At 49.1% G+C, this 24512-nt stretch overlaps 1 protein-coding gene across 2 annotated transcripts in view; it reads left to right on the top strand.

Annotated features, from left to right (window-relative positions):
* Nucleotides 1–24512, top strand: part of LOC138731575 (dihydropyrimidinase-related protein 2) — a 57825-nt gene that overhangs the window by 12197 nt on the left and 21116 nt on the right. For both annotated transcript variants that reach the window (XM_069877580.1, XM_069877581.1), the window contains exons 2-4: nucleotides 2319–2407; nucleotides 4638–4822; nucleotides 24126–24290. In XM_069877580.1, coding sequence (XP_069733681.1) covers nucleotides 2319–2407; nucleotides 4638–4822; nucleotides 24126–24290 — 439 coding nt within the window. The remainder of the gene's footprint in view (nucleotides 1–2318; nucleotides 2408–4637; nucleotides 4823–24125; nucleotides 24291–24512) is intronic.

Raw genomic sequence — 24512 nt, 5'->3', positions numbered from 1 at the left:
AGCTTGGAAGGGTGGACCTTGTGCAGGGGGTTTAAGCGGTGCTGGGGAGGCATGAGATTGGTGTGGGAGAAAGGGAGCATCCTCGTTTTTTTGGGGAGAGGAATAGTCGCCCTCCAAGCATCTAGTGGTCTTCAGAAAGGTCCCCGCGTTCGGATAACAGTGGAGGTCACCGCTGACCCGCTGTCATGGGCCAAAAGCAGCGTGACGCATTTTCCAAACGTTCCGATTTATGTTGTGGCCACCGGCTGCGATTCTCCTCTAAGGGTTAAAAAAAATCAGACTCCGCTTTTTATTTGCTGTTCTGTCAACCCAGAATCTCATTTAGCCAGACAAATGCGTGAAGGAAAAGGATAATCGGCGTCTATTTGCACCGCAGCCGTGCAGTAAATAGGTTCAGATTCAGCATCAGGCCCTTGGCGTGGCTGCAAACCGCCTGCGCTTTTGTCTCCAAGGTGGTTGAAACAAGCAGGAGGATCCGCACGGATTTCAGAGCCTCCCATTCAGCCGCAGCAGGAGACCTGCTGCTAGCAGCAGCACCCAGAGCATCATTAAAATGGTCCAGGCTGCGTCTTTATTGATCCCTCTCTGTATTTATATTTCTTCTTTCCTAATTGATGGCCAGTGCGTTAGGGCTTGGGCTGTCGCTGGGCTGATTTGGCGAGTAACCAGCCTTTTAAATAGCAGGAGGAGGCTGCTCGAGGGGTGGGCAGAACTACTGCAGTGGTTCTGGAAGCAGTAAACATGTAGGACAGTTCGCTGTCGAGGCTGGCGTTGAAAGACAAGCAGGTTTTTCACGCCCCAGATTGGTTCATTCAGGCTTATTGGCATTCGCAGCAGGTCCTAAATTGAAATCTTGGGGTTTTCTTTGTTTGTTTGTTTGTTTATTTATTTATTTTGGAAATGGGTGGTTTTATTCAAGGAAACTCCATTGCAGCGGTAGGAGGAAGGAGAAAGAAGAAAGGAGGGGGAAGGAGAAACACTGAACATCTCATAGCTATTTAGCTGTTTTATATAAAAGGTGGATATAACGCTATAAATCAGTAGCTGATGCAATTCGTGTGATCCTTTTGACGTTAGAAGAGCCGTGCCAGCTTGTGTCTCTTGAGAATCCGGTGCTCCAGCTCTTCAGGTTTATTGTGAGCTCTTTGGGGAAATGCCGGCTGGTTTTCTTCAGTTTGACCAGCTCAAACCCAAGGCCCTGACCAACCCCCCCAAACCCGTGCGTTTATTTACTGTAAATTCATGGTACCACCAAGATAAAGCCCTGCTTTCTGCCCCTTCTCGAAGCGAGCTCTTGGTTTCGCCAGGCTCTGGCTGTGCTTTGTTCTCTTACAAAGACGATTTTGGGAGGAGGAAAGAGGATTGGAGTAAGTACAAGTACCTAAAGGGATGTGCTTTGCTTGAAATATTTGCATCTGTAGGGGAGGCAATGAAAGAACCAGAAAAACACAGCAGTCACCTTTAACTTCCCTCCCCACCCAGAGCTCTGCAGAGGGGGCTTTACTCTTATTTATTTGATTTTTGACCTAAAAATCTCGCAAAAGCGAGGTGTGACCTGGGCTGTGATAAAACCACGTTGCCCCATAGCTGCCTTGTTAGAATTGAATTCTCTGCCAAACTGTCTTCTAACATGAGGAAATTCTAATAACTGATTTTCAAACCTCTCTCTTAATTTGCTGATGTAGACTCATAGAATGGTTTGAGTTGGAAGGGACCTTAAAGATCATCCAGTTCCAATATGTGCTGATTTCCATCTGGTTATGCATGGAAAGGCAGTAAAAGCGTCCACTGCGTCGAAACATCATAAGTTGGACAAGATGAGTTTGTTTGTGTTGTGTAGCCCCTGGCAACAGCCTTTTGGTCCATCTCCCTGACAGCAGTTGACTCATGGTTGGCCAAGTTGACTCCAATGCGGGGGTGCGGAGAGGAAATTTTGTGTATGACCAAAGCAGAAAAAAATAGAGATGTGGCTCTTCTACGTCCCTCCAACTATTCTTTAACGTTTCTGCTGTAGGTGATGGTGGCGAACTGCAGGTTTGAGTGAAGCTGCTGAGGAGACGAGCCCGCTGGAACGCATCTCCTTTTCCATCCTGATTTTTTTTTTTTTTGATCATTAGAGTGATGAAAGGACTCGCCGACGAAATAAACTATTTTATCTTCCCAGTTGAAAGCGCGGCGGTTGACTTGTGTTTTGACACGCGCTGGTGAATAATGCAGACGTTGTTCCCGTCTCTGCTGTTTTATCTCCGAAACGACACTGCAGACTGTCAGCTTTCTCGCCGAATAATTATGTCTTGTTGTATGCTTCTTTGTTGCAGAGTGATCGTCTTCTGATCAAAGGTGGTAAAATAGTTAATGACGACCAGTCCTTCTATGCAGACATTTACATGGAAGATGGGTTGATAAAGTAAGTGCCGTTCTGTGATGGGAAATGTATGGCAGATTAGCAAGGAATAACTTAGTCTCGTACTAAATTGCAATGAAAAATGAATATTTCGCATGTATCCTGGTGTTGGATGGAGGAACTTTAAAAACAAAGTGTTAAATCAAATAAACAAATGGGCTAAACCCCTACTGGGGGACACCTCCCACTGGATCAGGGGCTCCAAGCCCCATCCAACCTGGCCTTGAACCCCTCCAGGGATGGGGCAGCCACCCCTGCTCTGGGCAACTTGGGCCAGTTCCACCCTCACACCAAAACATTTCTTCCTAAAATCTCATCTCAATCTCCCTTCTTCCAGATTAAAACCATTCCCCTCATCCCATCCCTGCCCTCCCTGATCCAGAGCTCCTCCCCAGCTTTCCTGGAACCCTGTTTCAGTACTGGAGGATGCTCTAAGTTCTCTCTGGAGCCTTCTCCTCTCCAGGCTGAACAACCCCAACTCTCTCAGCCTGTCCTTGTACAGGAGGTTCTCCAGCCCTCAGATCATCTCCGTGGCCTCCTCTGGACTCGCTCCAACAGCTCCATGTCCTTTTTGTGCTGAGGGCTCCAGAGCTGGACCCAGGGTTCCAAGTGGGGTCTCACCAGAGCGGAGCAGAGGGGCAGAATCCCCTCCCTCACCCTGCTGGTCACAGTTAATTCTGTTTTAGGGTTGGAGCGTGGACTTAAATGACCTCTTCAGGTCTCTTGCAGTGCTGTCTTCTATGTTTTGATGATACAAGGATCACCCTAAACCCCCTTAAAATTAACAATGATCCTGTAGCTTAAGGATTGAGGTTCACACCTCTTCCCAGCACGCCTCTGTGTTTTCAGTCCTGAAACATGCTTTTCTCACACGTTAAATGTATTACAGCTTTATTTGGAAAATTACCCTTAGGAAGAATTGGAAGAGTTGGAGGTTACATACAAGGAATTTTCCTGTTCTGGCCAAACAGTCAGCACATGTGCTTTCTTAATCAAGGTTAAAAGTTAGAGGAGCCAGCCAAAGACAGCTGATTAATTACAATGTGTCATCCACTACTGCAATTTAAAAATACGTCTGTGAAGAACAAGACTGGAGAGGTCTTTGGGGGTCTCATCAGGAATTTAGTAACCGTTATCTGTGTGAGTTTAGACTCATGCAGGGACAACATAATATTTATGCATGAAAGGAAAGTAGAGCAAGTCCAGAGGAGGCCATGGAGATGATCCGAGGGCTGGAGCACCTCCCGCACGAGGCCAGGCTGGGAGAGTTGGAGTTCTTCAGCCTGGAGAGGAGAAGGCTCCGAGGAGACCTTAGAGCAGCTCCCAGTACAGAAAGGGGCTGCAGGAAAGCTGGGGAGGGGCTCTGAATTAGGGAGGGCAGGGACAGGATGAGAGGGAATGGTTTTGAGCTGAAACAGGGAAGATTGAGATGAGATCTTAGGGAGAAAAGTTTTGCTGTGAGGGTGGGGAGGCCCTGGCCCAGGTTTCCCAGGGAAGTGGTGGCTGCCCCATCCCTGGAGGGGTTTAAGGCCAGGTTGGATGGGGCTTGGAGCCCCTGATCCAGTGGGAGGTGTCCCTGCCCATTGCACGGGGTGGAACTGGAGGGCCTTTGGCATCGCTGAAACCATTCCATGATCTACTATTGCATTTTCAAAATACAACCGTGAAGAACAAGACTGGAGAGGGCTTTGGGGATCCCATCAGGAACCTGCTAACTGGTATCTGCGTGGGTTTATATTTGTGCAGGCACTACGTAATATTTATGCACGAAAGGAATGTAGACAATAAGAAGCAAAAACCCTTCCAGTGCTCCCCAAACCACTTAAATTGCCGTTGGATCGCTGGAATCAAGTGTTGAACTGCCACTTGGCAGCCTCAGTCTGGTCCTGGTAGTGCTGCTTGCCAGGCTCTCGCTGCGTTTGGTGCAGGGATCATCTGATTATCTGCATGGTCCCATCTCCGGCTGCCTGCCAACGCGGCTCCTTTTCCTTCCTGTGCAGTCTAACGTCGCCCGAGGTCCTGAAGTAATTGCGCGCTTTGCTGTTAATCACGCAGCTGCTTCAAGGGGAAGAATAAAATGTTATCAGCTATTTATGCTGGTCCTGTATGTAGCTTTATATGGAAAAAAGAAAGCAGTAGCCAGGTTAAGGAGCACAGGAGCACAGTGCGGGGGATGTTTACAGGTTGTTTGCTTTGTCTGTGTCTGACTCGCTGTTGGAAACCTCTTTACCAGGCAAATAGGAGAGAACCTGATTGTGCCGGGGGGAGTGAAAACTATCGAAGCCCATGGCAGGATGGTGATTCCTGGAGGGATTGATGTTCACACCCGCTTCCAGATGCCCGAACAGGGGATGACATCTGCTGATGACTTCTTCCAGGGGACCAAGGCGGCACTGGCTGGGGGCACCACCATGATCAGTAAGCTGGCTGTTTCTTCTCTTCCGAGAAAGTTGTACTTTTCTTTTTTCCAGACTGAGAGGCTGCAGGCTGTGTAAGCCACGTGGTTTTTGGACCATAGACCAGTAGAGGGGGATTTCCAATGTCCAGGTTGCTGAGAGAAGCTTGTATAGGGGTGGGAAAAGGAGTGGAAAAGCAAGACCCCACGATTTCCCCATCTTGTGCCTGTCAGTCATTTCAATCCTGTCTTCTTTTTGGCAGGGTTAACTCTGCTGCCTGTGTGACTTTGCCAGATTCTTGTATCTGCTGCTACTGGAACCAGCGTCACTTTAACCTCTGGCTCCAGTACGAGGGGCAGATTCTCCTCTTTCCTCTGTCTTGGTTCCTTTCTCCATGATGTCTGTGGAGAGATGTCCGTCGTGTGGTTCACACCCAGAAGCTTGATGCCAGTGTACTATGTGTCTTTGAAAACTGGGCCACTTATTTATGGATTTGCACGTGTCTGTGTATGTAGGCAGCGTTAGCAGCAGGATTCTTGTTAGTGTTCTTCCTTTGGGCTCATATCCTCTTTTGGAGAAAGAGAGAACTGGGGAAATGAAAATACCTTAAAATAAAAAGACGGACAGGCTGACTGTTCTGCTGACACCAAGATTAGACACTCGCCGTGTTCCCCTCTGGCTCTAAAATGCCTCATGAGTGACTTCCAGGCTGTCTGTCCCTGCTTATGTTGGCTCTAGAGGCTTGGCTTGCCAGGATCTTAAAGCTCTGTGAGTCATAGAATCATAGAATAGTTTGGGTTGGAAGGGACCTTAACGATCTTCCAGTTTCAGCCACTGCCACAGGCAGGGACACCTCCCACTAGCTCAGGCTGCCCAAGCCCCATCCAACCTGGCCCTGAAACCTCCAGGGATGGGGAATTGCTGTTAACCTTGTTAGAGCTGCAGAAAAAAACTTAAACCTCTCTGTTGCAGTGCAGCTGATCACGTGTGAGCTGTGCCGTGGCGCCCTGGAGTCTGCTGCATGTAGGAATTAAGGATAAAGGTGTAAGGTGACACAATATCTGAGCGTCTCGCGTTCTCTCATGTACTGCGAGGTGCTGCCGTCTCACTGGAGGGGGGTTAAAGTACGGGGAAATCAAAGAGCAGCAAAGATTCAGAGCAGGTACTGGTGGCTATTGTCCAACCTGGGGTGTAAAGGGATCTGAGGCACAGCCAGGAATCAGCCCAACTCTCCTCAATTCAACTCCAGCTCCTGATGGAACAAAACATCCTCATCTCTTAGAGGTTGGTTATGAGCAGTTTGATCCCTGGCTTGGTGGGCAGGCTCTGATGGACGTGGAAGCTTTTAGTAGAAGCTCCAAATGCAGCTAGAGTGTGTGTGATTCAGAAACAGGTCTGTTTCTGGGTCTGCAGCTTACAAAGAGGATGTGTCTGGCCTATGAGCTTAGTCTGATGCTTCAACTAAATAACATCAAAATAACCCAGGGAATTATTTTTCATAATGTTATCACTTCAGAGCGTGGCGGTTGTGCAAGAAGACAACCTCACACGTACAGAGAACGTGGAGTGGAGCTGTGCTCGGTCTCATGCATATTGATATCCAGTTTTTCCTCAAGTTTTTGCTGTCCAATTAATAAGACCGAGGTGCTATTTTCTGTTCAGCTTCAGTTCATTGGCTTTGTTTCGCTGGTCATTCCTTTATTATTAGCACACCCGATTCACACTTAAATTATGATATTGTTCTTCCATGTTGGGTTGAATTAGATCAAAATTACATTGACTGTCACCTGCATCTGACCTTTCCACAGTGTTATTTCCCCCAGAGGCACTTTTAGAAACATTTTAAGCAGAAATTGCTTAGGAAAAATTTTCCTAAGTAGCCTTTTTCTTTTGTTTCCCAATTTTACCGATGTGGAGCTTCGTACTGCTTGAACCTGTCCATGTACACGTGCACAGGAGCTGCCTTTATGACTGTAGTGTTTGAATATCTCACTAACGGTGTTTGAAACACCTCTCCGAGTTAGGGGCGTTGGAGGAGAGTCCCCCATTTTATAGCTCCTTATTTTACCCCTATGAGAAGTTAGCACAATGCAGATTATAGGATCGCGGAATCATTGACGTTGGAAAAGACCTCTAAGCTCCTCCAGTCCAACCGTCAGCCCAACACCACTGTGCCTGCTAAACCGTGTCCCAATGGATCATGGCCACATGTTTTTTGAACACCTGCAGGGATGGAGACTCCACCGCTGCCCTGGGCAGCCTAGTCCAGTGTTCACCACTCTTTCAGTGAAGAAGTGTTTTTCTCCTCTGCAATCTAAACCTCTCCTGGTGCAACTTAAGGCCATTTCCTCTCATTCCGTCCCTTCTTACTTGGGAGAAGAGAACCAACCACCTTGCTACAACCTCATTTCAGGGAGCTACAGAGAACGATGAGGTCTCCCCTCAGCCTCCTCTTCTCCAGGCTAAACAATCCCAGGTCCTTCAGCTGCTCCTCATAAGACTTGTGCTCCAGACCCTTCTGACTGTGCACAAACCACGCAGAGGAGGCTGGGGGCTAAACTTGACCTTTTTGAGCCTTCCTGCATGTCTCAGATTAGGATATTAAATACACAACCATTTCAGAACAAAACCCATCCTCCTAAAGCACAGCAGCAAGAGAGGCTGATGGAGAGACAATTCTGATGGGCGGGTATCAGTTACTGGAGCCGAGCAGCGGAAAGCAGGATAAATAATCCAGCTAGACTTCAAAGCCTTGGAGGTTCTGCTCTGTGTCGGCTCAGCTGTTCTCTTCTTAGCAAAATTATACCATTTGCAAAAATGGTTTTCCACCATGCAGCATGCAGAGCTGCCCTCCTGGCCATGCTCTTGGTGGGTGGCCTTGGGTATCTCCCAAAGCAGGTGGGAGTCATGGTTCTTTGCAGCATTTTTTGTTTTTATCACAGAATTATGGAATGGTTTGGTTTGGAAGGGACCTTAAAGACCACCCAGTTCCACCTCCTGCCACAGGCAGGGACACCTCCCACTGGATCAGGGGCTCCAAGCCCCATCCAACTGACCTTGAACCCCTCCAGGGATGGGGCAGCCACCACTGCTCTGGGCAGCCTGGGCCAGGGCCTCCCCACCCTCACAGCAAAACATTTCTTCTTAAGATCTCATCTCAGTCTCCCCTCTTTCATTTTTTTATGATTAAACAGGATATTTCATGAACTAGATTCATCCCACCACAAACAAGCTGCAAACTGAAGATGCCCCACTGATGTTCATGGTCTTGGATATTTTAAATACCATGCCTGGGACTTTTCCAAAGAGAAAATGCTCCTTTCAGGGAAGTGTGTCCAGCTGTGTGTCTCCATTCTTTGGGTTTTTGTGGAGAAACTAGCCTTGTGGGTGTGAGCTTTGTTGAAAGAACCACCCATCTTCCTTTATTTGTGCTTTCAGCAAATTTTGTGTTGTTTATTTACAAATACCTTTACTCCATCTGTCTTCCTCTTTTATACACAGCCCTCATTTTGTGCGAGGAAACAGGTTGAGCAGCTTCGTGCTTCAGTTTGCTTCACATTTTTACGCAGGAGTGCACTTCAAGGCTGTTGACTTTACATCATTGTAGGAAATACTCGTTTTATGTACATTTTTCAGTGAAATTATAGCAAGAGTCTTGGATAGGTTTCTACTGACGGTTGGTTTTATGAAAACTGTGGGTGAAATCCTGGCTTCGGCCAAGTAGCAGAGAGTTTTGTCATTGACCTCAGCCGTGGCAGGAATTCACCCTGTATGCTTGGTTTTGGTTTCTGTGAACCTCATTTTCAGCTCAGCTCAAATTCAATGTTCTATTAATTCTCATGGCAAACGCATCCAAGGGAAGCACACAGGAGTTCCACCATGGAACCTATTGTTTCTAAGCCCTCTTCTCATTTACTTCTGTTCCCCTTTAAAGGAAATTCATTACTACAGCATCAGAGAGAGGAGAATCCGACTCTCAACTGGTAGCAGACTAGACAGAAGGAAGAATTTCTTCTGAGTATCATCTCTGATACTCTGTAGGGCTTTCTAGGCTTTGTTTCCTGGAGCTTTCCTCTAGGTTGCTTCCCTCAGGAGTTAGGGCTGGTTTGTTTTCCTAGCTGCTCGTTCCACAGAGGCCATCTGAAGAGGAATTCCAGCTATGATCCTTCTGTCCCTGCCCTCTTCAGTGCCAAAGGCAAGGCTCCAGCTGCCTCTGCTCATGTATGAAAAAAATGCAGTTGGTTTTGCTCTGCGGAGCTGCCAAGGGGTGAGATGAGGCTTGAGGCATTGTAATAGGATTTTGTTCAAGGCCAGGTTGGATGGGGCTTGGAGCCCCTGATCCAGTGGGAGGTGTTCCTGCCTGTGGCAAGGGTGGGACTGGATGGGCTTTGAGGTCCCTTCCAACCCAAACCATTCCGTGATTCTATGAAATAGTTTCATTTGCATGGTTCTTCCTCCATCTCTACCTTAACACAATGTTAGTGTGGGTTTCTCCGCCGAGGGCAAACAGCACTGGGGGTGTTTCAGGATTCCAGTGCTGTAGAAAAAACTTGGGTTGTCACCTTTTTAAAATGAGGTGTCAGAGTGAGGTGTTTGGGAGGATTCCAGGATCATCTGCAGAAGACTTTGGAGGAGAGAAGAGTATTACACAGGCTCCAGATTGTTCGGGGCAGATTCCCTAAGCTCCCCTGTATTCCATGGGAGGAGAACAGTCATAGAAGGCACCTCAAAGCCCATCCAGTTCCACCCCTGCCATGGCAGGGACACCTCCCGCTGGATCAGGGGCTCCAAGCCCCATCCAACCTGGCCTTGAACCCCTCGAGAGATGGGGTAGCCACAGCTTCCCTGGGCAACCCGGACCAGTCCGTGCCCTCACACTGAAACATTTCTCCCTCAGATCTCAACTAAATTTCCCCTCTTCCAGATTAAAACCATTCCCCTAAGTCCTTCTAGAGTTTTGGAGAAGGACTCTGGCCCTGCCCTTTGCAAGACCCTATGGAGCCACACTTTTTTTGAGCTGAAAATGGCATTTTTCAGCTCCTGTTGTCCCAGCTTGAGACAGGCTGATGCCCTAGGATATAAAACAGTCCCTGGAGCTGTTTGAGAAGGAAGATATCACTGCTACAGGGTGGTCTCTCCAGGTTGTTTGATGGTTTGGTTGCTTATGAACTGTGATGGGTCAAATCCTCATCGACATCAGTGGTAAAACTCCCCCTGATTTCAGTGGAGGCTGAATTGCCTTTCTGTACTCCTAACCCTTCAGAAGGATCGTGCTAAGCTGTGTACATTTACCGGCTCTCTGATCTTTTAGCCTGTTTAATATCCTACGGAAAGCTCCATCTATCCTAGCCAGCTCCCACATGCATTTCAACCCCCCTCCTGAAAGCTGCGCTTCTTCCTGGGTATCTGCTGTCCTTGGGTGAAATCGCTTGCTGACATCGCCTGTGTTGACTCAGTCGACCGCTGCTATAATCACAGAGAGAAATTACAGGGGGGGGGAAATTATAGCTCTTTCTGGCTCGGTGACTTGGAAGCCAGCTGCCTTTTGAACTTGGCCAGCAGTTAGCCTAATAACATGGAGAATGGACGCTAGGGATATGAGCCTTTGTATCCTGGGAGGTTTGGAAAATGAAGGAGAACTTCATGTGGGCTGCAGGCTGCTTCCTAGTGCTTTACCCTGCGATTAAAGAGAGAGCTCACGTGCAGCGTGGAGAGGGTTTTCATGAGCGTGGTAGCTGCACCTCTACAAGCAGGGTGTAGTGGGTTGACACCAGGTCTCCTAGGTCATGCTGAAAATCACCAGCTTGCTAGAAGGGTTTCCAGTCTAACATGCTAGAGGGGACATTTAGATGAGATTTTAGGAAGAAATGTTTTCCTGTGAGGGTGGGGACTGGCCCAGGTTGCCCAGGGAAGCTGTGAACACCTCCCTGGAGGTGTTCAAAGCAAGGCTGGATGGGGCTTGGAGCCCCTGATCCATTGGGAGGTGTCCCTGATTGTGTCAGAGGGGTTGGATGTGGATGATCTTCAAGGTTCCTTCCAACCCAAACCATTCTTCACTTCCTCACTGCTAGTTTTTTTGAAGCAAGCATGACCTGGAGGAGTGGAGCTGCCCCAGAAGAGAGCAGAGTCTAAAACTGCAGTGGTGTGAGCTGAGAGCAGGGTTTAGAGAAGGGCAGGGGTAACTTGCCCTGGGATGGGGTTGAGACCCGCCAGTGAAGACTAGATCATGTTCTACCCTACTGGGCATGTTTTTTTTCTAGTTGCAGGGTTAGTCCTGCCCTGTCAGAGAGCAAGAGTCTAAATGGTCAGTGAAGGAGGAGGTCAGAATCAGAGACGCAGAAGGAGGTGGCACAGCAGTGGTCACGCAGCAGTTTGGGGCCGAACTGGAACTATAAAACCAAGTGTTTGGAGTCCAAGGGCAGCAACCACAGAGCTGCAGTGTCTCACCAAGTCTCTGTGGCCGCGTGTACCCAGCACTGCTTTGTTCCGCAAACACCAGCCACAATTCTGTTTCTTTTTGCACCCAGTAGCAGAGATAAAAGAGGAACTGTGCGGCCGGGGCCTGGCGCTGCACACAGGCTGTGTTGGGCTCTGAGGCTCGTTTCGCTTTCTAGCAGCTGGCTTCTGCAGCAAAAAAGTGTTTAATTCTCTCGAAATGCAATGAAAGGCACTGGCCCAGGTTGCCCAGAGCAGGGGTGGCTGCCCCATCCCTGGAGGGGTTCAAGGCCAGGTTGGATGGGGCTTGGAGCCCCTGATCCAGTGTCCCTGCCCCGGCAGAGGGTGGAACTGGATGGGCTTAGAAGTCCCTTCCAACCCATTCTGTGATTCTACAATTCTAAAATGTCTGCTTGCTGGTATAAAAGATCATTGGGGGTTTGTATGGGCAGAGGCTTCCTTGAACGCTGTCACTGAGATAATGACAGCACCACTCAGGAGTGCAGAGTCCCTCCGGCCCTTTCCCTCCTCTCTCCAACTCCTCTCGGTGCCTTTTATACCCCCACCCTTCAGCCCCTGCACTGATTCACACTAAATCTTGTTCGCTTCGCTGACTCCCAGCTTCCCGCTGATGCGTTTGCTGCTTTCATTCAGAGTGGGCTTAAAATCCTTCGTGAGAAAGTCACTCCGTAAACAGAGATGGGCACTCCCCTGTTGAGAGCGGCTCTTCTCAAGCTTTTAAACCCCCTCTAAGTCCATTAGGCGCCTCTGCCTGCAGGAGCGTGTGCAGCCTGCTCCGAGCTGTCCCTGCAATGCCAGCTTTATAGAATCATGGAATGGTTGGGGTTGGAAAGGACCTTTACAAATCATCTGGTCCAACCCCCCTGCAGGAGCAGGGACATCTTTAACAAGATCGGGTTGCTCAGAACCCCATCCAACCTTTCTCCTGGATGGGATCACCTTCCAATACCTGAAGGGGCTACAAGAAAGGTGGGGAGGGGCTGTTTACAAAGGTTTGTGGTGATAGGTCAAGGGGCAATGGGGATAAACTGAAGAGGGGAGGGATTAGACTAGACATAAGGAGGAATTTCTTCACTATGAGAGTGAGGAGGTCCTGGCCCAGGTTGTCCAGGTGGCTGCCCCATCCCTGGAGGGGTTCAAGGCCAGGTTGGATGGGGCTTGGAGCCCCTGATCCAGTGGGAGGTGTCCCTGCCCATGGCAGAGGGTGTAACAAGGTGGGCTTTGAGGTCCCTTCCAACCTAACCCCTGCTATGATATGATTCTAATGACTCCCAGCAGGACCATCTTTCCATCTTAGTGCTGAAAGGAGAAATCAGCCGCGTCTGGTTTTGGGCTGAAGGCCTGTGAAACCGCTGCAGTCCAGCATGGCTTGTTTGTAATTCAGTCAGTAGTTTTTTCCCCTGTTTTCCCATCTTCTGCCTTCCCCAGAGCTGTTCTGGATCCTGGCCCTTGCTCCTTTCCCAGCCTTCTGCCTCTTTGGCAGCTCTGGTTTTTCTAAAGCGCAGGTGAGCGGGGCCCTTGCACTGTTCCTGTTTTACCCAGTTCCACTCTGGACCCAATCCCCTCCTGTCCCTGCGGAGGACGGAGCGGATGGAGGCTGCCCCACACGTGCTGGAGCTGGAGACTCTGATTTAGTTATGAACAAATGAATATTGAAATGGCAACGCCACTGACGGCGCAGCCGTCTTCCTGCAGATGTGACTGACCTAGATTTTTCCATGCATCCAGAAAGAGGGATTTGGCACTCACTCAGGAGAAATAACTGATGTTGTCTGTTTATACAATAGCACTTAATCCCTCTTATTCCATATAACAGTTGGGATCAGTAATGCTGCTTTCCTCTAGCATGGAGAACTTTGTGTGCTTTTGTCTGCAGACCTGCTTTTAAGTGCTTTTCTTCCTTCGTGTGTCCAACACTCTCATCCCCACATCCTGTAACCTATGGATGACATGCAGGAAAAGCATAGAATGGTTTGGGTTGGAAAGGACCTTCAAGCCCCTCCAGTTCCACCCCTGCCATGGGCAGGGACACCTCCCACTGGACCAGGGGCTCCAAGCCCCATCCAACCTGGCCTTGAACCCCTCCAGGGATGGGGCAGCCACCACTTCCCTGGGAAACCTGGGCCAGGGCCTCCCCACCCTCACAGCAGAACATTTCTCCCTAAGATCTCATCTCAATCTGCCCTTTTTCAGCTCAAAACCGTTCCCCCTCGTCCTCTCTCTGCACTCCCTGATCAAGAGCCCCTTCCCAGCTTTCTTGTAGATCCTTTTTAGTAGCAATTCCACTGGATCAGGATGCTCAAATATCCATCCAACCTGGCCTCAACCATCTCCAGGAATGGGGCATCCAGAAGAAAAGAGCTAGTGGGTGTCACCAATGGGTTGTGTCTTACGTAGCCCCTGGCATGGATGGAAAATGCAGGTGATGCATGGAAAGTTGCAGGTGGTAACGGTTTGGTCCTGCAGGGACTTCATCTGCAGCTGAAGGTAGGAAAGTAGTCTTGCAAAACAAAAATACAATTATCCACCTCCGTTAGTGTAACGTCGTTAGCTTTCTGTGGTAGGTTTTCAGGGCACGTGTGTTAAATCTTGCTAGATAACCTGTCTTAATCACCTTCAAGTTGCGACAAGGTCTGAAAAAGAAACACCAGGAAATGGTGCCTCCAGCTTTTTTTCTTGGCACGTGTTTCTGGGCATGGATTTTTGCCTTCCTACCAGCGTTCAGTCCCTTGATCTCTTTTGCCTCCCTGTGAGCCTGACTCAGCAGAAAGTGTCCTTGTCAGACAGGAGTTTTTAACTTTCCAGGCTGGGAGTTTGCATGTCAGGGGAAGGAAGCAAGTGATGTCTGAAAGGAGTGACGGCTAAAACTAAACGTGGTATTTCTCTCAAGTTAAAAGCGATGGGATGAGAGGAAATGACCTCAAGTTGCACCAGGGGAGGTTTAGATTGGCTACAAGAAAAGATTTCTTTACTGAAGGACTGGTGAATATTGAACTGGGCTGCCCAGGACAGTGGTGGAGTCTCCATCCCTGGAGGGATTAAAAGAACGTGTGGCCGTGGCGCTCTAGGACATGCTTTAGTTGGCACGGTGGGGTTGGATTGATGGTTGGACTGGATAAGCTTAGAGTCTTTCCCAACCTTAATGATTCTGTTTCTCACATGGGGTGGATTCGAGCGAGCGCTGTCTGTAAAGGAGAGTTTCACGGCTTGGGTCAGCAGAGTCTTTTTCCACCTTTCCCTCAGTGACTCTGCCTTCAGTTCTGAGAGCCCATCTGTTCCTTAGAGACTGCATTATTTTTTTAATCTCTCTGGTGAGAGGGAGAAGCGTTTAGGGAATACAAATGAGCTCCTCCTGTCTAGCATACTTTAATCACGCTTCGAAATTGCTGCTTGTTACCAGCTTGGGGCTGTGCCTGCGTCTTCGCACAACCCTGACTCCTACGGAGGCCGTGGACACTTGGAAGGAAGGCAGCGATGGGCACTCAGAGCTTCTGGGAAACCTCTTCTCTTCCCTTGACGCTCTAGAGTTCGTGCTGGGACTACCCCTGGGGTACCGAGTACATTATTTCATTTCTCCATGCTAACTGTCCATAGTGGGAGGTGAGGGGATGGCAGAGGGATTGTAGGCTTTAATTCAAATTAATGAAGTTCATGTAGACCCTCGTATAACCTGGGTTGTGGCCCAAGCAGTGAGATGAGCAGGGCCAGGGAGAGGATTCTGCTCCTCTGCTCTGCTCTGGTGAGACCCACCTGGAGCCCTGGGTCCAGTTCTGGAGGCCTCAGCACGGGAAGGACATGGAGCTGGTGGAGCGAGTCCAGAGGAGGCCACGGAGATGATCCAAGGGCTGGAGAAACTCCTGTACGAAGCCAGGCTGGGAGAGGTGGGGTTGTTCAGTCTGGAGAAGAGAAGGCTCCAGGGAGACCTTAGAGCAGCTTCCAGTACAGAAAGGGGCTCCAGGAAAGCTGGGAAGGGGCTCTTCATCAGGGAGTGCAGAGAGAGGATGAGGGGGAATGGTTTTGAGCTGAAAAGGGGCAGATTGAGATGAGATGTTAGGAAGAAATGTTCTGCTGTGAGGGTGGGGAGGCCCTGGCCCAGGTTTCCCAGGGAAGTGGTGGCTGCCCCATCCCTGAAGGGGTTCAAGGCCAGGTTGGATGGGGCTTGGAGCCCCTTATCCAGTGGGAGGTGTCCCTGCCCACAGCAGGAGTGGGATGGGATGGGCTTTGAGGTCCCTTCCAACCCAACCCATTCCACGATTCTATCTATGATTTGTATGTAGAGCTGCCCGAGAGCCCCGTGTGTTAAACACTGGGTGGCACCCAGCAATGAGTCCCCGTCCCTCCCAGCTGGGATCCATGCGGGTGCAAACACCCAGTCCCTGCAGCTCGAGATGCGCAGCTCTGCTTACTGTGAGGATGTGAATAAAAGGAAGAGCCCTGGGTGCGGGAGGGATGAGATGAGCCCTGTGTGCATGAAGTGCTTTTAGCTTCCTCAATCCTGAGAGCTTATTAGAAATAAAAGGAGGAACCATTATACTTTAACATGCAAATGTTAGCTGGGAAGTGTCTTGATGAATTGTTAAAGCCCATCCATAAGGGCCGCACTTCTGGAAGTTCTCCTTCGAGGGTGTATTTCCACCAGATTGCTTTGTTCCTGAAAGCAGTTACAGATGTGCAGTGTGTGTATTTTTGGGATCTTCTCTGTGGTGTTTTACATATGAATGAAATTCCCTGGCACAGCCTTGAGGCGATGTGGGCTGGTAAAGGACTTCCTTGAGATCCATCCTGTGTTATTACTCAGCTCTGCTTTTGTGCGAAGGAGAAGGGGGAAGCTCACAGAGCATTAGACAGCAAGAGACTGTGTATCTCAATATTGCTTCAGAATTCCATTCATAGCCTGGTTTGGGTTGGAAGGGACCTCCAAGTCCATCCAGTCCCACCCCTGCCATGGGCTGGGACACCTCCCACTGGATCAGGGGCTCCAAGCCCCATCCAACCTGGCCTTGGACACCTCCAGGGATGGGGCAGCCACCCCTGCTCTGGGCAACCTGGGTCAGGACCTCACAGGAGAACATTTCTTCCTAAGATCTCATCTCAAATCTCCCTGCTTTCAGCTTCAAATTGAAGCTCCCCTTGTGCCATCCCTTCCCTCTGTGATCCAGAGCCCCTCCCCAGCTTTCCTGGAGCCCCTTTCTGTACTGGAAGCTGCTCTAAGGTCTCCTCAGAGCCTTCTCAACTCCAGGCTGTTCAACCCCAACTCTCTCAGCCTGTCCTCGTACAGGAGGTTCTCCAGCCCTCAGATCATCTCCGTGGCCTCTTCTGGACTCGCTCCAAAAGCTCCATGTCCTTCCTGTGCTGAGGACTCCAGAACTGGACACAGGACTCCAGGTGGGGTCTCGCAAGAGAGAGATGAAATTCTGTGAAATTCTATGAAATGAAGCCAAGAAGCCAAAATCTGGTCTTGACGACAATGAAGCAAATCCAGAATTATTCCAGCTTCCTGGCTAGTGGGAAAAGCTTGAGGGGCAGGTTGTATCCCCACTGACCTGAGAGGGACGATAGTGACTGACAGCCCTTGATCTCTTGTCCTCTGAGTTCTGATCAAGCCTTTGCCTCGTGGATGTGGTGTTACACTTGTGTTTTGCCTTGATTTGAATCCATGGCTACGCGCAGAGTTTTTCTCTATCCCATTCTCTCAAGGTTTACAGGCCAATTTATTTGGAAGTGTTTGAAGTCCTGTGTCCTTTTTTTTTTTTTCGTGGGAGTACATCTAAAAGGAAGAATAAATCTTGGAAGCATTAAAAACCTCTTTTGAACTTGGCTCCCCGCCTTCTTCATCGGGGTGACCTCCTGAGCTACAGGCATAGCTTGGATGTACAATAAACCTGTTCTCTAAAGAAATGGAGCCTTTTTTGATCTGATCTGAATATGTAGTCATTCCAGCTGTTGAAGAGGGTCATTAATTACTGTTTGAACATACAGACCCCTATTCTTTACATTTGTGTCCAGCCGCCTTTAAATTATTAATCATTTTTTGGATCTAATCAGCAAAAAAAGACAAGTGAAGTATTTCTGTGACATCAGTGGGGGAATAACAGAACATTGCAGTCTGAAAATGTCATCAGTGTAGAGCAGATATATCTTATTGTTCTGAGCCTGGTCCAGCTTCTGATTCCTCTGCGCAGTGTTCAAAGCACTGGATCTAAACAGATGGAAAACAACATGCATTGTCACTGAGGCTGCCTTTTCTACTTTTAGTTTTGCAGACACATGGAAGCAAGCGATCCTGGTGTAGTTGTATTAGAATCAAAGAATTATGGGATGGTTTAAGTTGGAAGGGACCTCAAAGCCCATCCAGTTCCACCCCCCTGCCATAGGCAGGGGCACCTCCCTCTGGATCAGGGTCTCCAAGCCCCATCCAACCTGGCCTTGAATCCCTCCAGGGATGGGGTGGCCACCACTTCCCTGGGCAACCTGTTCCAGGGCCTCCCCAGTCTAATGGTGAAGAAATTCCTCCTTCTGTCCAGTCTAAATCTGCCCCTCTCCAGTTTATCCCCATTGCCCCTCCTCCTATCACTCCAAGCCTTTGTGAACAGTTCCTCCCCAGCTTTCCTGTAGGCCTTTCAGCTACTGGAAGGTTGCTAGAAGATCTCTGTGGAGTCTCTCTTCCTAGGATCTCCTCTCCTCATAAGCTCTCAACCCAATCTCCCCTCTTTCATCTTAAAACCTCTCTCCCTCATCCTATCCCTGCATCCCCTGATAAGGATCTTCTCCCGATTGTGTGTATTAGCAAGGTAAATGCTCTTATGTGCAGAACGTTCTTGCTTTTCAGAAGAATCGCTGTTTCAGTATCTTTTCTTGGGGAAAAAGCCCCACAGCAACAATAAAATACTGCGGAATAAATTCTCAGAAATCCACAAAGCTGAAGTCTGATTGCTGGATCCAGGATGCAAACGTTCTTCATTTGACTTTTCATTGCCTTCATGTGAACCAGCTGAGGTAGGTCAGATGCACAAAACGGTGACCTTAAAAGTGATCTTGTAGCTATGCTTTCTTGTCCTAGATTAAAAACAGAACCCCAGCCATGGTTTAGAGGAAGAACTGGGTATGAAATCAGAACGTAGCAGGTGCGAGGCTCTTTTAGGTTACTTGGTTTGGGATTTTTGAGCTCAGAGAAATCCCGAGGTCTCATTCCAGCCTAAATCCATGCAGAGCTAGTGACCTGGCAGTTCTGTTTCGATGCTTCAAGGTGACGTCTTACTGCTGGGAGGCTTCACTTTCAAACAGCTTTGTTCTGGAGTCCTCAGCACAGGAAGGACATGGAGCTGTTGGAGCGAGCCCAGAGGAGGCCACGGAGATGATCCGCGGGCTGGAGAACCTCCCCTACGAGGACAGGATGGGAGAGTTGGGGTTGTTCAGCCTGGAGAAGAGAAGGCTCCAGGGAGACCTTAGAGCAGCTTCCAGTACGGAAAGGGGCTCCAGGAAAGCTGGGGGTGGAACTGGATGGGCTTTGAGGTCCCTTCCAACCCAAACCATTCCATGTTTCTATGAATTTCTTGATGCATCAGAGGGTTGTGATGATGCAACACCAATAGGATTGTTATATTTTACCAGCTCAGAGTTTGAAATAAGGGCTGTGTTTCTGCGCTAATCCTCTGTGAAGACAAGGGTCTGGCTTTCATTTCTCACGTATTGATTTTATTCCCCTGGCTTTCACAGCACAACTCCCAGTTCACACCAGTGCCAGAATATCACTGCAGCCATCACTAGCAACAACTCCAGATTTCTGAGCAGGGAGCTGCGCAATTACCAGAGCTGAATTTAATTACCACCTCGCAATAAAATGGCTTGTGACAGAACATACAACTCAATAAATTCGCCAGATTTCATCACATGCGGTTGCTGTGAAGATTAAGTAGTATTAAAAAGGCAGATGTGTTTATAGCGGTCGAGCTGCTATTTCAAGTTTTGGGTAGGGGAGCTCTGCCTGCTAATAGTTAAGCTTAAATGTTAAGGATTTTCACCTTATAAACTCCTCTTAAACAATAGGCACGTTTAATGTTGGAAATTGTGTAAAACTGTCACTTATAAAAGCAACTGGAACCCTGCATACATGGTTTTATTGCCTACACAGTTTTGGTAACATCTGACCCTAATTCACGTTTATATTGTCCATATCAAATAGTTTTTCTCTTTCCTAGTAGCGGTGTTCATGCATCCTTTCAGATGACACGTAATTAAACCAGATGAAAAAAAGAAAACCCAACCTTTCCAGGGGAAAGCTGCACCCAAGGGCTATAAATAGGAACTCCAGGAAGAGGTTGTGAGCGAGCCAAGGCTGCTCAGATGAGGCAGGATGCAAAAAGCAAAACCCCGAACGTGCCACAATAGCAGGAAGCTATAAAACCCATTAATCCCCACCCATCAGGACATCCATCCAAAAAGTAACGTCTTGTTTTCCAGGCAGGGCTGAGAGCTGAATTCTGCTCTCCCTCCGAAGCAATAATTTCTCTTAAGCTTAGCAAGGGGTCAAAAATATAAAAGCATGGCTCTGCAACTGCAATTTTTTGAGAGCTTCTAAGTGCCAGAGAGAGATTAGACAGGATTTTTTTATGACTTCCGTCTCAAAGCATCCTACAGGCTGTGGGTTAAATTCTCATGTCTTCATAGAATCCTAGAATGGTTTGGGTTGGAAGGGACCTCCAAGCCCATCCAGTTCCACCCCTGCCATGGGCAGGGACACCTCCCACTGGCTCAGGGGCTCCAAGCCCCATCCAACCTGGCCTTGAACCCCTCCAGGGATGGGGCAGCCAGCAATTAAGAGAAACTCTGGGATTAGAGCTGAAATTCACTCTGGTTCAGGGAGCCACTACAAGGACCATGAGCTGTTTAGTTCCTCCTTTGAAGATTTCGACACTGATGAAGTGATACTTAGACGGTGTCTTCCTTTTCTCTTTTTTTCCTTCATCTTGTTTCTGGTTTTGGAGCCAGCTTTGAGCTTAATTTGAGCTGGCAGCTTCCTTTTCCGACCTCAGCAGCAGCTGACATCATTTGTACAGCAATAATCGACAACAGGAAGAAAACATCTGGGCTTGGAAGCACAAAGGGATCACGACTGGAATGCTCTGGAGAAGAAAGGGGTGACAGCAGGCTGTGCTGCAACAGTTTATCTCCTGTAGACACGAGGCCACTCCAGCGGCTGCGGGAGTTGAACATTCCTGGTTTTTCCGAGATGAAGGAAGGGAAGCTGGGGCAGCGGGCTGTCAGGTTCCCCAGAGAGAAATGGTTCAGGGAGGTCAGGACAGCACTTTGCTTTCTGCGTGGGAAGCCCCCAGGATGATCTCCAGGGCTGGGATTGCTGCGTGCTCCAAGGGGGTCAGAAGACCTTGTGTCCGTGGTCCTATGGTGTATGGTAGCCAAAGGTCATCTTGGGAACCTAGGGCTGTGGGAATGCAGGGATGGAGCTTTCATCCGCTCCTCTGTAATGCTTTGAAGCACAGGATCTTTAGAGACATAGCTTTTTGTTTTACTCTGAGTTCTTGAGCTGTGCCCAAGGGCTGGAAGGAAAACTTCCTCTGAGCTGCGTGTGGGCGATTCCTACCCACACCAACAGGCAGAATTGTAGAATCACGGACTCGTTAAGGTTGGAAAAGACCTCTAAGATCATCCAGTCCAGCCATGCTGACTAAACCATGTCCTGAAGTGCCACATCTACATGTTCTTTAAACTCTTGCAGGGATGGAAACTCGTCCGCTGCCCTGGTCCAGCACTTCTGTACCCTTTTGGTAAAGAAATTTTTCCTAATATCCAATCTAAACCTTCTCTGGTGCAACTTGAGGCCATTTCTTCTCGTTCTATCACTTGTTACTTGGGAGAAGAGACCAACCACCTCGCTACAACCTCCTTTTCTGGCAGCTTTAGAGAGCCATGACGTCTCCCCTCAGTGCTTGCAATGCTCAGTTCTTTGAACAGCAGGTGAAGAATTGATCTTGACTCTTCTCCTTTACATAATCTAGGCCCATTCTTACTTACTTAGGCCCCTCCAAACCCCAAACGTAGCATGTAAGCATGTGGACCATGATGTTGCAATGTAATTGGCCCCTCGAATTGTAACAAAGGATGGTAAGGTTGAGGAGGCATTTGCATTGGTGTCTGAATTCCCTCTAGACAAGCACTTAGGGTTACATCCATCTTCCTCATGGCTTACGTGTAGCATCTACTGCTTCTGCTGCCTGGCCTGTGGCAACAGAGCTTCCCTGCTCCACGATTCCAGGTATAGAATCATAGAATGGTTTGGGTTGGAAGGAACCTTAATGATCATCCAGTTCCAGCTCCCTGCCATGGGCAGGGACACCTCCCACTGGATCAGGGGCTCCAAGCTCCTTCCAGCCTGGCCTTGGACACCTCCAGGGAAGGGGCAGCCACCTCTGTTCTGGAAGCTGCCCTCTGGCCCTTGGAGCCCTGTCTGGGGATGTCCCCGTGCCTGTGACTGTCCCATGTTATGCTCCTTCCCCGAGTCTCTTTGGACTGGTTAAACCCCAGGCTCTTGAAGGCTGTTGGCATCCCTTGCACCGTCAAGCAGCCTTCGTGCTGCCTTTCCACATGAATATAACGGAGCGGTTGGTCAGTAATATTTACCTGGCAGAAAGCTGCTGTGGAAACAAGCCGTGTTCTGTTTTGATGGGGATGATGGGCCATTTGGCTGTCGCTGAGCTCGAGGGAGCTGCTGTGAGATGCGTCAGCAGCCCAGCTTCCATATGAGATATTCCTCATCCCCAGAGCTGCCTTTGATGCACAAACACACCCTCACCTCCATCCCTTATTGTAACCAGCTGTGGTTTGGGTTTCTCGGAGATCTGATAGAGCTCCCTTGCCCCTTCTCCCACTCCCTCCAGAGCTCCCGTTAGTCATACTTGGGCTGAGGATGAAATGAGGTGGTGATAACGCTCTGGTCCTGGACACCGGAGTCATTCCTAGGGGCTCCGTGCTGGGCTGGGAAGACTCTGCTGGGTTAACCCCTTGGTGCCTCCTGTTGCCTGTAAGCCACGAGTCATCTTGGGGTTGATGGAGCACCTTCTGTCTTAAGGCGAGATGGATTTATTACTGTGCTATCTTCAAGATTAAATGGAGTTTTTTGCTTTTTAATTAGTCGGTGGGCTGAGGGAGACAGCTCTCATGTCAAGGCCGTTAGTGAAAACATGGGGTTTCTCTGTATCCCATCGGTAACACAGAGGGGACGTCATTTTTCTCCTCCTTGCTCAAACTACTTAAGCTCAAGATTCACTTTGGCAGAGTGACAAGGGACTAGGTACTGGCCAAGAAACAATTCGGTTGGGAAGTTAGGGGAGGATTTCTGACCACTGAGGAGGAGGAGATCACGGAACAGAAAAGGGGTGATTGTTTTAAAGACAGTTTATTGTCCTGTTAAATTTGGGGTGCTCTTCCCAAGGGTGGTGAAAAACACATCCCTGATCTGATGCCAGTCACTAGGCAAATTTCAGAGCTTTCAGTCATAGCTGTACGAGGACAGGCTGAGAGAGCTGGGGTTGTTCAGCCTGGAGAAGAGAAGGCTGTGAGGAGACCTTAGAGCAGCTTCCAGTGCTGAAAGGAGCTCCAGGAAAGCTGGGCAGGGGCTGTTGATCAAGGAGGGCAGGGATGGGATTAGGGGGAATGGTTTTGAGCTGAAAGAGGGGAGATTGAGATGAGATTTTAGGAAGAAATGTTTTCCTGTGAGGGTTGGGAGACACTGGTCCAGGTTGCCCAGAGCAGAGGTGGCTGCCCCATCCCTGGAGGGGTTCAAGGCCAGGTTGGATGGGGCTTGGAGCCCCTGATCCAGTGGGAGGTGTCCCTGCCCATGGCGGGGGTGGAACTGGATGGACTTTGAGTTCTCTTCCAATTCAAACCGTTCTACGATTCTGTGATTCTTTTGTTACATCCGTCGCACTGATTTAATATCCTGTAGCTGCCTATGAACCCAGTGGCTGCTTGATGTTATGGGTGAGGATCAGACTGAGCAGATGCCAGAGGATTATCTTGTTGTCAGGATGCATCTCTCTAGCCATGACTGACTGGAGGTCCTGCTTCTTCAGTCCTTACCTGCATGGCGTCTCTGGAAGGTGCTCTTGGTTGGGAAGTGTGGAAGGTGCTCTTGATTGGGAAGTGTGGAAGGTGCTCTTGGTTGGGATGTATGGAAGGTGCTCTTGGTTGGGATGTATGGAAGGTGCTCTTGGTTGGGTTGTGTGGAAGGTGCTCTTGGTTGGGATGTGTGGAAGGTGCTCTTGGTAGGGATGTGTGGAAGGTGCTCTTGGTAGGGATGTGTGGAAGGTGCTCTTGGTTGGGATGTGTGGAAGGTGCTCTTGGTTGGGATGTGTAGCACAAAGCAGCTCTACTCCATGTGTGGAGCCCTGGTTGTCCCTGCATTTGTGCCAGCAGGAATTTGCCTTCTGTGGGTGCCTCTTTAGTATCTCCAGAGGCCCAAAGGCACTGCTTGAACCTGAGGTGCTGAGAGCTGGAAGCTGCTGAGTGCTGCTGGCAGGGGGTTTTGCCTGTGTTATTGTTTATTTGTCACCAGACCAGGGTGGTGTTTGTGGAGCGGTTTGTTCGCTGCCCTAGGAGTTTTGTTTTCTCCATTCACAAACAATTGCAGTAAACAGGCTGTAGTAATTGAACTTTATCCTTCAGCTTTGGCTCCATAATCAGCTTCCTGTCTGCAATCTCAGATGTGGAGCTTTAGAAACCAAACCTTTCAAATATTTTAAGGGAGAAGGGTGTCTTCTTTTTGCATAAGCCTGTGCAAAGCGTATTTTCTGTCCTGGACATCCAGGAAAGCTGCTGCACCAGCCACTTACCAGTGCTTTGGTTGTTTTTCCCAGTTGATCACGTCGTTCCGGAGCCAGGAACCAGTTTGCTGACTGCGTTTGACCAGTGGCGAGAATGGGCAGACAGCAAATCCTGCTGCGACTACTCTCTGCACGTGGATATCACCGAGTGGCATAAAGGGGTCCAGGAGGAGATGGAAGCTCTGGTTAAAGATCATGGTAAGTCCAGTTATTGGAAGTTCAGGGAATCCTTTCCCCTCAGTTCTTAGGACTGGCTTCCCTGTGTCTTGGTCAGTAGGATCACGGTGCGAGGGTGCTCGCAGGCACCGATTTCCCTTCGCTCTCGCAAGGAGGGAGTGTGGGATCATGCAGACAAACCCAGTCTGCTTTTGTGCGTGATGTATATTGTTGATTTGATTTACTCAGCCTCCTACAGTGCTG

This window comes from Phaenicophaeus curvirostris, chromosome 27 (genome assembly GCF_032191515.1).
Source record: "Phaenicophaeus curvirostris isolate KB17595 chromosome 27, BPBGC_Pcur_1.0, whole genome shotgun sequence".
In the NCBI taxonomy this organism is placed as follows: Eukaryota; Metazoa; Chordata; class Aves; order Cuculiformes; family Cuculidae; genus Phaenicophaeus; species Phaenicophaeus curvirostris.
This window is presented reverse-complemented; position numbering and strand designations above follow the sequence as displayed.